Source organism: Alligator mississippiensis, chromosome 4 (assembly GCF_030867095.1).
Source record: "Alligator mississippiensis isolate rAllMis1 chromosome 4, rAllMis1, whole genome shotgun sequence".
Taxonomy (NCBI): Eukaryota; Metazoa; Chordata; order Crocodylia; family Alligatoridae; genus Alligator; species Alligator mississippiensis.
Window position 1 is genome coordinate 152,327,276 of NC_081827.1, and position 15,169 is coordinate 152,342,444.

Consider the following 15,169-nt stretch of genomic DNA (forward strand, 5'->3'; position numbering starts at 1 on the left):
TCTGGATCTCTTAATCCACCTCTTCTCTTTTCTTGCCCCTCTCTTCAAGCAGGCCTTCCCTAGCAAACTCATCTGTAAGCTGGCCTGTTCACTGCTCCTTGGTCCTGAAAGGTTCCTTTTTCCCTGCTTCCTCTCACCAAGCTTACGGTGAAGGAAGTTGAGAGAGAGTTTCCAGGCAAACTCCCTAGCAAACTCCTCCTCATTTGGGACTCTAGTTAAGCAAAGGACTTAAGGATTGGTCTAACTCCTGAGTTTTAGCTACTAACAATAAATATATGTAGGTTAGCTACTCTTAATCAAGAGAAAAAGCTTACCTTAAACCCAGTATGCTCCCTGAAGACTGTTAGTGGAATTTGGGCAGGACCCTAACCTTCAGCGGACGCAGCTTCTCTGTCCCAGCCCTGCACAGGGCCTGACAGTGTGTGACTCAGCGTGCACAGGGACATTTCAGCTAGCCAGGGCCTGGCTTGGGAAGGACACATAGTCCATGAGGTTGGTGGGCTCCAGAGAGTATTGGCAGTGTAGTGCTTCCATCACTCGCTGTAGCAGCTTTGTGGAGGTCCTCTACAATACATTGCTGTGAAAGCAACAGAATTGTGCAGCCTTTGGTACAACGTTGGGCTACTCCATTTTTACTGGCTGCACTAATCCCCCTGCACTATGTGAGCTGGGAACTGTGGTGTCCCTGTAGTGGGGTCTCCTCCTGATCATGCCCCAAAGTGGCCCCAGTACTAAGAAGTTGATGGGACTGGCTCTGCCTTGCCCAGGGATTCCATGAGTGAAACATTTAGCTCAATTTTGGATACTTCTGTGGCTCTTTCCTGCCTTGAGCCCCCCAAGTGCAGCAGGCAAGATGGTTCTTGGGTGAATCAGGATTGTCAGCACATTTCTTCTGATAAGGATTTGGCATCTGGGCAGTGTACCAGCTAACCTCCAACACCCTGTCATTATGGCACTGGAAACTCAACCAAACAACTTCGCTGGTTTTATGCCAAATAGGTTTGGTCATGCCCGACTCTGAGTTTTGATATCAAGGTAGCAGAGGCAGAACCTGTGCCAATACCTGAGGTGCCTGCAATTAAGTCCCTCACAAGGCAGCATAGGAGCCTAATGAACTTACTTAGGAGAGTCTGGGTGCTCAGGAATCTGGCCTGTGAAGACTGTTGTGACCCACATTGCTGCACCCAGGAATATATCTCAGTGGTTTGTTTCTGCAGGAAACAGAAACATCATCTCTGGTTGTGGTTGCCCCTCAGCCCTGCAAACACTAGCTGAGCATCCTCATATTGCAGCATGTGGAGGTGCAAATAGATACAACTCCTCAGCTCTGTGGCGTGCCTTCAATACAACAGTGGATAGCTGAGTTTTATCATCATTACTTACTCTACACCACGTCCAGAGGGAGGGCCAGGACCAGGACCTGCCACACAGAGAGCTCAAGAGCAGGCTGACCTGTGCCACTTCCAATCCACATGGTAACACAGAGCTGGGACAGTGATAGGGAGATGAAGGCAGTGCCTTGGCATTGGGCTCTGGAAACACAGCAAGGCAGAGAAGCAGAGGTATAGGCAGGAACTGTGTGAAGTACAGCCTTGAAGGTGACGGCCAGACATCTGAAGTAGTAGGGGCTACAATGGGGGGAACAATCCAGTTAGAGCATTGGGCAAAGAAACTTTTCAGCTTCTTTGCATTTTAAACTAGGGATGGGACTCCAGGGATTCACAGGAAATAGGAAAGACTGAATTGTGGCAGACGGGGCAGGGATTGAGGAGTCACCACTGTTCTGATGGGGTCTCAGGGTGCTACTGCAACACCAAGAGCTATGGTGATGAGGTGGAAGATGCAGCCAGGGCATGATGGCAGGAGAAGGAGGGAATGAGGAAGAGGGAACAGCTTAGTCAGGGTCCAGCTAATGGATAGCAGAATGGAGAGGACCTGGTAGTTGCTTGGGCCAGTCATACTGAGGGGATACTGAGCTTCCAGGGGAGCAGTTCCTGTACTCTGTGACCTTGATCCAAGGCCCCTGCCTCTCCAACCTCTGACTGGCAGGCCCTTGCTGGCCACTGCTGCTGCTGTCATTTTGTGGAGATAGGCTACTCAAATAGTGGTGCTGTTCACAGGAGACAACCAAGCACCTCTGCACCAAAACAAGGTGATGTCAGTGAATGGGGAAACAGCATGAGGGGTTAATGATTGCCAGCCAGTGAAAAGGCATCACTTATCTCTCTCAGTGTGAAAGTTCAGGTCAAGAACCTTGAACCATTCAGCTTGTCACAGTCAAGCCACGCACGGGTCATGTCCTGGGGAGCTGGGCCCTACTGATAATCAATAACTGGGACCCACAGACTTGCTGACTGTTCCATCATCTCAATCCCAAACAGGCTGCTCCAAAGTGATTGCTTCAGCTAGTGGCATCACCTGTTCTCACAATGCTTGGTGCCCTTGGTAAAACCCCAATTCCTAGAGTTGGGTTTATGGGAAATCTCAGCTTTCTTCAATATAAGGCAAATATCTAACCTTCCTCCTTGCATAGAATCATAGAAAAGTAGGGCTGGAAGGGACCTTAGCAGGTCACCTAGTCCAACCCCCTTCTCTGGGCATGATCACCTCTGTACAGGCCATCCCATAGAAGCACTTGGCTAAGCTAGTTCTAAAGCTGCAAAACAATCCTGTTGCCCTGCTACGAGGGTGGGCAGTTATTTTGGCTGAAGGGTCACTTAATGAGTTTTGGTGACCTGTCAAGGGCCACATACATCTTTTAGAAGATATTATTTAAACAAATTATAGATTTTAAAAAGTATACTAAAATCAAACATCTACTACTATCACATTTTAATTTTATTTTGAAAAATAATTTTAGTCCTGATTTATATGTTTTTGAGGAGTGTATATGCATAATAGCTCAAAATAAAGTCTTACTCTTGTATACTGTGTGTGGGGGGTGGGTGTGTGGGTAGGTACATGGGGATGTGTGTGGACGTGCATCTGGGGAGGTGGAGGGATAGGGGATATGGAGGGGATGTGGGGTGTTGGGGGGCTGCGGGATATAAGTGTGAGGGGCTGCCTGAGTGCTAGGTGCTAGGAACTGGCAGGGGGGGGGGAGAAGAAGGGAGGGGGGTGGGGTGGGCAGGGGGCACATGCAGCAGAGCTTGCCTGGGCGGTGCAGTGCAGGTGCAGTTCTCCCCCATGTCCAGCCCATGGTTGCCCCTGCAGTGCTCTGCATGGGACCAAGTCCTGCCCTAGACAGCCCATGACGCACTTCCATCAGTGCCCACTGGACAATCCCAGCCCCAGCCAGCTGCTTCCCAGCAGGGCTGCTCTTGGTGCAGTAGTATGTGCCCTGGTGCTGCTCACTCTCCCTGCCTCCAGTGGCTCCTTCTCTTCCTGCTCCTGCTCCTGCCCCTGCTGCACTGCTCTTAGGAGGCCAAGCGAGGTGGGGGAGAAGGGAGAGAAGCTGCAGCTGGGCAGCTTTTGCTGCAGAAGTTGGGGCTCCAGCTCCAACTCCAGCTCCTGGCTGCCTTCCACCCAGTCTGCCACAAGTAAAGCAGGAGGATGAGGGCACTATCAGTGTCCTGCACTTGCAAGTGTTATTAAAATACACTCAAGTGATGCAAAGAAGAGAGCCATTCCCCCCCAACCCCACACTACATACAAAGGCAAAAATCCCAGCAGGCTGGGAAATATGACTTTAAAGGATCCTGAAACTGCAAGGCAAAGGGAAATGGCTAAAATGGATTATTAAAAAGGTCTCAAGATCTTAAAAATATCTTATGATTAAAGGCCCAAGTTGTGGTTTTCATCACTTGGTGGGGGATGCCATGGTGGGGTCTGCAGATTGCAAGTACATAATGACAGGGCCCTATACAGACATGAAGGCAATTTATAGAGCAAGTTGGTGGATGCTGGGAAAATAAACTGTCCTGAGGTAGTTTGGGACCCTCAGCTGCTTGTGCAGAATATCCTGCAGAGCTCAGCAAGGAGCACTGGATGTGACTTGTAGCAACTCTATACTCCATAAATGCAGCTCAGCCTAAAGCAAATCACTCTTGTAGTCGGGGAAGTGCTGAATTACCCAAGGACCATCTTGCCTGCTGCACTACTGCAGGCTTGAGGCAGTAGAGATCCACAGAAATATCTACAATTGAGATCTAAATGGTTCAGAGTTTCACTGCCTACGTCTACGTGTCACCCTACAGTGATGTAGTGACGCAGTACATCACCATGCGGCTCACTACAGCAACATAGGAATCACATGTGTCTACACGTGATCGCCAGCTACATCACTGTAGTGGCACACTCCCCAGCTACAGCACGCTACTACAGTGACATCGCTGCAAAATCTAAGCATGTGCTGCCCACATGGTGCAATAACAGCTCGTACTGTGCTGTGTTTTAGTACTTCCAAAAGGAAGTACTAAAACACGGTGCAGTAGAAACATCACCATATGGCGATGTGTAGACACACCCGCTGAGTTTCAGTGAATGTCTGTATCTGAAACTCTTCATTAGGAAATAAATGATATTATGGAAGTTTGGAAACCCAGGAAATCTTATCAGGAGTCGGCAAAAATTATGGAGGGTACAGAGTGGGACGCTGTACTTGCTTTAAGGGACAATCCTGCCTCGTTTACCTGAACTGTTCCTCCAGCATGGGGAGGCCCCTGGTGCTGCAAAGGGTTAACAGTGCCCAGTGGCAGAGCAGGGCACACAACGTTCTGTTTTTGTCAGCCCTTTTTTTCCGCTTTTACGTAAGTTTCTCCAAACATGTTTGCATCAACTCCTTCCCGGTGATGCACCTTTGACAAAAGTGTTTTTTGGGTCCAAAGATCAGTGCTGGAGCAAGTGACCTACAGGCTGCAAACAAGCCTCACAGGGTATAAATCCAAGCCAGAGAACAGCCGGAGCACAGTAGAGACCAAAGTCACTCTGTGCTTCCTGCTGACACTGAGGTGCCGACAGGAGACAAGAATGGAGGCTGGAATGAATGTCCTGCATGATGCAGGGGTTCAGGCCACTCGCTACTTGCAAATGAACTACCAGGGTGCCCAGGACTGGTTTCTCTTTGTCTCCTTTGCCGCTGACCTGCGAAACACTTTCTTCATCCTCTTCCCCATCTGGTTCCACCTCTGTGAGACAGTGGGCATCAAGCTCATCTGGGTGGCCGTGATTGGGGACTGGCTCAACCTGGTTTTTAAGTGGTGAGTAGTATGCTGTGCTGTGCCTGGCCCTGCTGTACTAGGAGCACTTGCTTAATCCCTGCTTGTCCCTTTGAGATGATTGCCAAGGTGTATTTCTCTATGAACTGCCAGGCAGGTTGAAGGTGGCTCCAGACTGGAGCTTTCCAAAGCAAATTTGGAAACCTCTTTCAAGTTTTCAGGATGCAAATTTCCTTCCAAAGCAGCAGCAGAGTGAAGACCTGAACTAGCTTTACTTGTTCATTTTATGGGATTAATGCAGCCATTAGCTCTAGATGGGCTTCTCTTAAGCGGATTTCATTTCCCCCCAGCTGTAAAACAAGGTGACAATATTTGCCTTGGTTTGTGAAGGGCACTGAGATCGGTGGATGCAGAGTGCTTAGAGCTTCTTACATTACCACTGTTTAGAGAAAAGTGAGTCTGTTTGTAGCTCATGATAGAAAAGGGCATAGAGCAGGGGTGGGTATGGGCAAGGAGGTAAGTGTGTTTGGGGGGGCCAGACACTGTTTTGGGCACAACCCTGCTTACTTCAGAGGTGCATTTTTTAAGGACATTGTTCTTCCCCAGAGCTGGTGTCATCTTGGGGCTGGATCCCAGTAGGGAAAAGATTAGTGTGCATCTATCTGCTGGTGAAGTTGCCATGGGAGTCAAAAGAGGTATGTAGCGGAATGAGCTAGGAGCAATGATCAACCTATGGATAAGTTCATATACAGGGTCTCAGGCTGTATCCCTGGGAGACCTTCCCATCTTTGGGCAATGCCTGCATGATCGCTTCTTGGCTTTTTGGCTATTATCAAGTGTAAACATCATGGGCCAGCCAATATGAAGATAGCTACTTGAAACCACCAGGCAGAAGCAGGACAGAGGGGTTGAACTGAGAACTGCCCTCAGGCACCACTAACTGAAAAAGACTGCTGACAAATTTGAACCACCCCCCTCCCCCAGCGCCAAAAAACACACTTTACTGGAAGAGGCAACACATCAGTTCTACCCAACTCCACAGCGCCTGTATAGCTCACAAGCCTCAACAGGGCTTTTTGGCATTTTTATTTAAAGGTGATTCAGTCAGCTATTAGATACAAGCACCAGAAAAACCCTGCTGAAGCACCCAATCTATACAGAAGTTGGGTGAGTCAGGTCAAACTAACACCATACCTCTTCTGGGCGTGTGCTGGGCTCGGCATGGGAGCATGCTGAGTTTAAATAAAACACTGTTTTGTTTTGGGGGTTTTTTTACATCTGTAAGCAGCCTTAATACCTTTGAATTTTCCCCACCCCAGCAACTGTACACCTCATGCTAAAACCATTGTCTCAGTATGTCTAGCCACCTTACAACTCTGTATCCATGCAATTACCATGTGTGGGGTCTCACCTTGCTTCCTATGACACTATGGCACTGGAACTTCTTAACTCCCTATGCCACAGGCTAAGGCAGGCTGCATGACTAATGGCAAGTCCTAGTTTGCATCCATCTAGACCAATTAAGTACCATGTAACTACCATATGCCGGGTCCTACACTCTCTTCAGTCTCTATAAAGTCATGTAAATAATTATTATTTTTTAATGTTCACTGATAGTGTTTTAAAACTTGTGTCCTGCTGCAGGGTCAGACCCATGTGAAGGGAGTGGGAAAGGGTTCACAAGTGACCACATAGAATGTGTAGTTGCTGGTCCCAGTTGCATGCCTCTGCATTGCACTGAGTGAGGTGGAAAAGGGAAAGTCCATGGCAGCTCTGAGCTTGTCAGGGCCTCTTTGCTCATGCTGCCAACTTCTGGTCCCTGAGATATGGAGAATGCCCAGTGCCACACAGGGGTGGATCCGTGGAGGGCGCAGTTGTACCCCCTTTGATTCCTGGTCTACCCAAAATTTAAAACCAACTGGCTGGCAGCGGCAGTGACAGCAGCTTTTCTATTCAAGGAGCAGCGGGGGAGTCACTTGACTTCATGGCCTATATTAATTTACCTGATTCCTTCTGAACTCCTTATTTCACTGTCAAGATGCACAAGAAGGCTATAATTTGTTTTACGAATCTGAAAGAGATGTGCATTTAATTCTAATGACAACAAAACTAAAGCAACAACATCCTTTGATTATTTTTACCTAGTTTATTGTCATTTTTTATGATATAGGCTAGAGCAAATTAATGCACATTCCAATGAAGTTAGATTTGTTTTTGCTTTGATCTTAAACTGAACAATATGGCCCCAGACCCCTAGCATGGTAGCTTTCAACCTGTGATCCACCCCCCCTGGGGCTCTGCCGACTATGCATAAGGGGTCCACAAAGGATGACTGTGATCAATCAAAAGTTGGTGAATACCCACACAATATTCAAAGGGTCAGCACCTTCATTCAAAATTTCCAAAGGGGTCCATGAATGAAAAAAGGTTGAAAACCGCTGCCCTAGAATATTAGGAAAGCTTCTAGTTTATTTTTACCTGGAAGAAAATACGTGTTGCATTATATGTGAGGATGCACTCACACCCCTGCTTTTCAAAAGCTGAGATCCACCCATGGTGACACATACATGTATAGAGGGGACATGTACAAAGTATGTTGGGAAGGTGGAGGTGTCTGTGTGTTTAGTATTGCCAGCACATTTATTGCTATTAGCTAGAAAATGTAAACTTGGAGAAACCAGAGGTGGTTCTTTCTTTTTTCCGTGTCCCCCCCCCCTCCCATTTTAGCTGCTTTGGTTTCCCTGAGGAGTTGATGCACGGAAAGAGAGTATGTAAACCAGGGTATGTAATTTCTAAAGTGTATTTTAACAACCTTTGCAGCAGCAGCAGGATATTGGTCACCGTGGTCCCCTGACTTTATCTGTGGCTGGTTAGGATGTTATGTCTTGTCAGGGTTGACTGTGTAGTTTTGTAAGAGATTAGACAATGCATTTACATAGGACAGTTTGGATAGACATGATCCTTTCTCAGGCAGAGGGTTGGACCAGATGACCTCTTGAGGTCCCTTCCAGCCCTACTTCTCTATGACACTATTCTCAAAGTCTTTCTTGGACCCTATGTGTGTGACTACCCCAAACTTGGCCCCCTCATCCCTTCTCCAGTCTCTGCTTGCATGCCAGGGCTTAGGTGATGGGGTTTGAGCCTGCTTTTCTTCTTGTGCATCTAAGACAACTAGAGCCACCTTTCCTCTTGTGTTTCAGGATCCTTTTTGGGCAGAGACCCTACTGGTGGGTCCATGAGACCAATTACTATGACAACACCTCTGCTCCTGTGATCCAGCAGTTCCCTCTCACATGTGAGACTGGCCCAGGTGAGGCATCTTCTAAAACTTACCTAGAGAGAGGGGTAAAGGAGTAGAACTGTGCACCACAATTTATGCCAGGGGGTAGCATATGGAAGAAAGTGTTCATGTGCCAACCAACTGAGCAGTTGCCCTGGGAAGGAATGGGGGGCTATTAATATCTCTATGCAGAGCAAAGGTTCATGATTCAAGCTGCTGGCTTCAGAAATCCATATATGTATGAGGGTGAGGCAAAGAGCTGTCATAAGTGCTGGCCTGTGATATCACTATTACAAAGAAATGTCTCTCCAGGGATGGACAGAGAGAGAGAGAGAATGATTTCAGAGGACCAGGCACTAACCTAGGCTGGTAGAGACTTGGTTTTAATCCCCTGCTCTGCCACAGACTCTCTGACAAAGCAAGTCACTTAGGGCCAAATGCCATTTGGCACTTAAATAGCTTTTAGATTCTATTTCCATCTGTGTGGAAACATCCTGAACTAAAATTGGTGAGGAAGTGAGAGGGAACATCCAACCTCTTAGCCTAGAAGCTTAGTAAAGGAAGGACACTCAGTGTCAGGGAGAAGGTCCTGGCATCTGGCTTCTTCCTCAAAATTTCTGCACCTTGCATTCATTGGGTCAAATAGTACATAGTGAAGGGAGAATTCCTGCCCAGCAGAAGAAGGGGGATAGACCCAGAGCCCTTCCATCACAGCATCCACTTCACTGAGTCATGCTCCCTTTGGCTTGCTCTTTACTTCTTGGCCCCACATATCTCCCTTTCCTGACTGCCCAGCATGCCATCTTCCAGAGGCGCACTGTAGTCTGTGCCTAGTCTGTGGCCTAGTGGTTAGAATCATTTGCTAGGAAGGGAAAAATGGAGTTTCAAACCCCTTCTGGCTATGAAGGGCCCAGAGCCTAGGTATTCTGCTCCTTGGGCAAGTACCTTACTAATGGGCTAACAGGTGGATGGATCTTCTGGTGTCAAATAATTACAACCTGTGGCTTTTTCTCCAACTAAAGTTTCAGGAGTTACCTGGCACTATGCAGGCACTCGGAAGATTCTCTTTCACCCCCAAGCTTAGGCAGTCACAGTGCAGCTTTCTGAGACTGTGCAGAAGGGAGGCACAGCTACACTGGTGCATACAGAACTTTTATCTGCATAAGCACCAAAAAAATCACCCATACACTGCTACGTAGGTGATACTTAGGGGACAAAGAGGTACTTTTGGATTTGGCCTTTGGCTATACCTCCTGCAGTCTAATCCCAACTTCTGCTGGGTACTATTTCTGTAGCTACTACCCTCACTGAGTTTCTGTAGGATGGGATGATATTCAGTGGGGTTTAGTGGGTTGGTTAATGTATATGCAGGGTTGGGGGGAGAGGGTGGCGGGGGCTCAGGCTGCCTAAAGGACAAGGAGTTTTCAAATATTACAGTGATTCCATCCAGGTCCCCAGTGCATGAACAGAGCTGGCACTGCCATATCTGTGTGGGACTGTACCACAGGCCCTGGGGAATTTGCAGAGCTGTCTCTGCTCTGAGTGGTCATAGTGCTGTAGGCTTATTTCCCTTGCTGAAATACTTAACTACATATTTTGTACTTAGACATTTGTTCTTCTACTGAAGACCATAATGATCATCAAATATGGGGTCAGGAAGGATTTTTTCCTTAGATCAGACTGGCAGGGTCTGTGGAGGATTCTCCCTTCCCTCTGTAGTATGGGGAGAGTCCTTCCTTTAGATTCTTCTGAGCATATCTGGGATCTTGGATATTGTAGAATCTGCTGCCCTGTCATTGCCGTAGCAGAGCATTGGCAGTGCCCTGGTCTCTCCTGCTTCTACCCCTGTTATGGGTAGACTGTCACTGAGATTCCAGATGTTTTGCCTCATAGCTGTGAGTGGGGTGTTGAAGTGGCAATTTGTGGGATTTCTGTGGTTAACATTTGCTTGCAAATGCAAGGGCCTGGACTTGATGGCCTAGGAGACCCCTCCCACATTTCCCCCCTACAAATAATGCCTTATTTGTAAGAGTTCCTCTTCTTCTCCCCCACTCCGAATGCTACAAGTGGAGAGGATTCTCACAGTGCCTGTCCCTACACTGATGAATCCCCAGTGTCCTGCTGGAACTGGCTGCTGTTGTGCTGCAAAGCAGGCTTTTGGACTTCCAGCTGAGGGATCCTAGAAGCCTGGGCAGTCTTTGCTGTTAGTCTTCAGGGAGGAATGTTTCTAAAGTGCAAAGAACAACCAGAGAAAAGCTAATATGGGCACTTTCTTTCCTCTAGGAAGTCCCTCAGGTCATGCAATGGGTGCAGCAGGAGTTTACTATGTGATGGTGACAGCCATTCTTTCTATTGTTGTGGGGAAGAAACAGCTGACATTTAAATACTGGTAAGCAGCATTTGGACAGTCAGTCTCATATCTTCAGTGTAGAGGGTAGCCCTGAAGGTAGGGGAAGGTGCATTCTGAACCAGTAAAAGAAAGTGAGCTTTCAGGCACTGATAGATGTGCAGCTCCCTGCTATAACTCGTGGTGCTTTGCAGGAAGTGCCATGAGTTAGTGGTCTCTTGACCCAGCAAACATTGGCTGTTGGGTTGGGGGGATGGGGGTTGGGGGATCAAGCTGCAGTTTGGAGTGGATATGTGTCTGCAGCTGCTCTCCCCTCCCCCTCCCCTTTCCCAGCTCTGGTGCTGTCTTCAGAATGGAGGGGAGTGGGGAGGGAGAGGAAGGGAGCAGATGGTTTGCCAGCCTGAGCTAGAGGGTGGGGCAGGTGGATTGGAGCCCACCCCCACCTCGGGAGGGGTGGGGAGATTCAAATCCACCTGCCCCACTTTCCAATGCAGGCTGGGCAAATCCTACACAGAAGTCTCTCCCCTCCCTTCTCCCCTTCCCATTGTGCAGTCAGCAACAGGGGCAGCATTGGGCTGCTTCAGCCCAACTCTGCTCCTGGTGCATATTGATAGATATTAATAAAGATGTTCCACTTTGGAGCATCTTCATCTGAACCTTCATGTAATGAAGCTTCAGATTGTTATGCAATCTGGCATTTTTAAAGCGCTCTGCAGCCATGCATGTGAGTCAGTGCACAGCAGTCGAGCACATCAGGGGCTTCATCGTGTGACAAACCATCACTTCTGTCAATGCCCTTCATGCATCATGTAGCTGAGCAGCAGAACTTTCTGTTGCAGGAAGCAGGCAGCACAATGGCTCTCTCATACACAGCTATATACCTGTATGCAAATGCTTGCCTACAGGCCAACATGTAAGTGCTGAGCAAGAGGTTTAAAAGGCTAGTAAGGGCTTCACAAGCACCCATGGCATTGGAAGCTAGGCCAGCTAAGGCCATAGCAAAAGGGTGCACTACCTTGTGGCATATGGCATGCCACAGTGTAGCAATCACGTGTCTACATGAGATCGCCAGCTATGTCGCTGTAGCGGTGCATCCCTGGGTATGGTGTGCTGCTACAGTGATGTAGCGGCAAAATTTACCTGTGTGCCATGCACACAGTGCAGTAACCACCTGTACTGCACCATGCTTTACTACTTCCAAAGGGAAGTAGTAAAGCATGGCAACATGTAGACACACCCAAAGAGAATCACAGCTCATACTTCCTACAAGCTGGATCCCTTGTACTGGGACAGAATCATTCCTTCTGCGGTATAGTCTGAACAAAGGCCTGGCTCAAAGTCCTTCTGTTGACTCTGATGGTCTTTGACTGAGGCCCCACTTGGGTTGTGGGAGCAGAAGTGCTTTGTGTTACCTGAACTCTGTCCCAGTTGAAGTCAGTGGGATCTCTGTTGTTACTGGCAGAGTTAAGCTAACATTGAGTCTTTGGGGAAACCTGCCCCTAGATGTTTTTAATGTGTGTTAAAAGTGGTATGTGGCCTGGCTGTGGAGTGCAAACCCTGGACCTCCCCAAGCTTCCTTCTCTGTGGGTTAGTAGTGCCATAATCAGTGACTGTCAGGGTTTTATGTTGTGACCCTTTACCCTGCTGTCAGGGGGAGGCATTTCAGAGATCCCAGCCTTCTTGCTCCTACCCAGACACTGCAGGAAATGTGTCCCTACATCCCTGAGCAAGAACAAGCTTTGCTGATCCCACTGGCTTTGCCACTAACTGAACTGTCTCCCCATTGCAGGTTTCTGCGGACGGCGTTGTGGACAGGGTTCTGGGCAGTACAGATCTGTGTCTGTCTGTCCCGAGTCTTCATTGCTGCACATTTTCCTCATCAAGTCATTGCAGGGGTCATCTCAGGTCAGTACAGTCAAAAGAGCTGCCTTCTCTTCCTGCATTCTAGTTGATGGCCACCACGTCCACCTGCAATATTACATAGCCTATACCCTGGGCAGTACTAATCACTTATATTAGGTTATATGAGGATAATCATGAAGCTGCATATGTCCAAGTTTGCTATGCAATTACTACATTTGCCTTTCCAGAGAATACACACTATGGTACAAGTCTTTGGAAAGCCTGTAGCCTCCAGGCACTTCAACATAGTGATCCAGGTCACACAGATAGAACAATACATGACTAATTATCATGGTTGGCAGGTTTTCCTGGCCAAAAAATACTGTTTCGAGGTATACATGTGCAGCAGGCTTGGGACTCTGAGAGGAGAACACAGTATGTCAATGCCTAAAGTAGGTAAATAATATTTTCTCACCATGCTAAGAATAGGCACAGCCACCTGAATACCACTTATTCCCTGGGATGACATGACACCACAGTGATAATCATGGAGCTGCGTGTCCCAGGAATTATGCTTTCTTATTCTGACTGGCTGTTTCTCCTTTCACCCTCTGCTCCCTGCAGGCATGGCAGTGGCTGAAGCTTTCCAACACATCCACGCCATTTACAATGCCAGTCTCCGGAGATACCTGGGCACAACCCTTTTCCTTTTTAGCTTTGCCCTGGGCTTTTACCTGCTGCTGAAGACTCTTGGTGTTGACCTGCTGTGGACCCTGGAGAAAGCCAAGAGGTGGTGTGACCAGCCGGAGTGGGTTCATATTGACACCACACCCTTTGCTGGCCTCCTCCGGAACCTGGGCATCCTCTTTGGGTTGGGGCTGGCCCTCCACTCCCAGATGTACATGGAAAGCTGCAAAGGGAAGCAGGGCCAACAACTGGCCTTCCGCCTGAGCTGCATCATGGCTTCACTTGTTGTTCTGCACCTGTTTGACTCTTTCAAACCGCCCACCAAGGTGGAGCTGCTGTTCTATGGCCTGTCTTTCTGCAAGAGTGCAGCTGTGCCCCTGGCTGCTGTCTGTCTCATCCCCTTCTGCATCTCTCAGGTCCTGAGCCAACAGGATAAGAAAGCTGTATAAAAGGAATTGGAACTTGGGTATTTATATACATCATGGGTGCCATGTCCCATGAACAGAAAGTTAGGACTCTTGGTCCCCCCACCTGTGTCTGGGTACAAGTGCCAGAACTGGATCTAGTGAGTCCTGGGTCAGCCAGTGCTACAGAAGATGCTGGCTTAGACCCAGCCATGGCCATTGCTTTCTTATCACCAAATCTGCACATGCTGACTTCACCCTGGGACCAGCCCCGTGTGGCTCCTGGGAAGTCCCTGTCTGGCTTACACAGCAGAACTGCCACCTATGGAACTGATCTCATGATGCAGGTTAAAGTTTAGAGACTGGGATACATTCATATGCAGGCTGCATGCACAGCAAGTCCCACTGCCATGAGAGGGACACTAGATACAGCTCCTCTCCTGTCCCTTGGATGGCATATGTGATAAGGTGAACAGTGGAGCCCTGGGACCAGACTGTAGCAGGTGGAAGCCCCTGGCAGCCATCACAATTTCCCTAGCAGGTCATCCCAGCTCTGTTTGCACTCTCAAGGTGACACAAGCTAACCCTATCCCTCCCCTGGTATTTGTCATGTGAGGAGATTGGCATTGCCAGGGGGTGGAGGGTACTTATGCCTGCATGTTATTGGGATGATTGATCTGATAGCTCCTCACTGAGGACCAGAGGCTGTTTGCAGGAGAGTGATGTTTAGAGACCAAGTATAAAAATCTTAGCAGAAAAGCTCCTATGTGCCACCAGCCTTGGGGCTTGCCAGCTTCTGTGTCCCATTGAGTACCTAGTGCCTAGCAGTTATCTTGTGTGTAAAGCAGTATGTATACGTGTGTACCTATATGTAAACAGAGGGCATTTTATTAAATCCTGAGGTGGTTTCGTCACCAGAGGTGGTAAGGTGTTTGGATTGCTCCCCTGCTTCAGGGAAATCCAGCCCTCACTTTGGATACTGTTAATCCATTATAAATCATAGGGAGAAATAGCTCTGGACTTCCCTATGCTGTCCCCTCAACAATGCTGCCCAATATTCCCAGTGTACGGTAGTGGCAAGAGAGGAAAAAGAGTCTTGCTATCATGGGTCCATTCACCATCACAGTGACTCCTCTTTATTACACTGTTTTTTGCTTCATGGAGTGCTAATCAAAGCAGTTCACTCTCCGCTCATCTGGCCACCTCACTATGAATATGAATGACATTCATAGTGGGGCTGACCAGCAGAGCATTTTGTCTCATTCTTCAAGCAGACATAGTCAAGGACATTGTACAGGATTAATCCTTAGGGAAGTTCCACTTTTCTGTAGATGTTGGTAATTCAGTTCTATCCCACAAATGAATCTTGACAGATATGAACTCTCGGTCATGCCTGGGCACTCAATCCAAAAACATATCTGAGAGGTCCTTTGTTTTTGCCTGAAATTCTGGA

General features: G+C 48.1%; 1 protein-coding gene across 1 annotated transcript; it reads left to right on the plus strand.

Moving 5' to 3' along the window:
- The first annotated feature begins 4,890 nt into the window (after positions 1-4,890).
- On the plus strand, positions 4,891-14,630 carry G6PC1 (glucose-6-phosphatase catalytic subunit 1). The gene is made up of 5 exons (XM_006266359.4): positions 4,891-5,198; positions 8,357-8,466; positions 10,720-10,825; positions 12,573-12,688; positions 13,250-14,630. The coding sequence occupies exons 1-5, from the start codon at positions 4,969-4,971 to the stop codon at positions 13,759-13,761; spliced, it is 1,074 nt and encodes a 357-aa protein (XP_006266421.1). The 5' UTR covers positions 4,891-4,968; the 3' UTR covers positions 13,762-14,630.
- Positions 14,631-15,169: the final 539 nt, after the last annotated feature.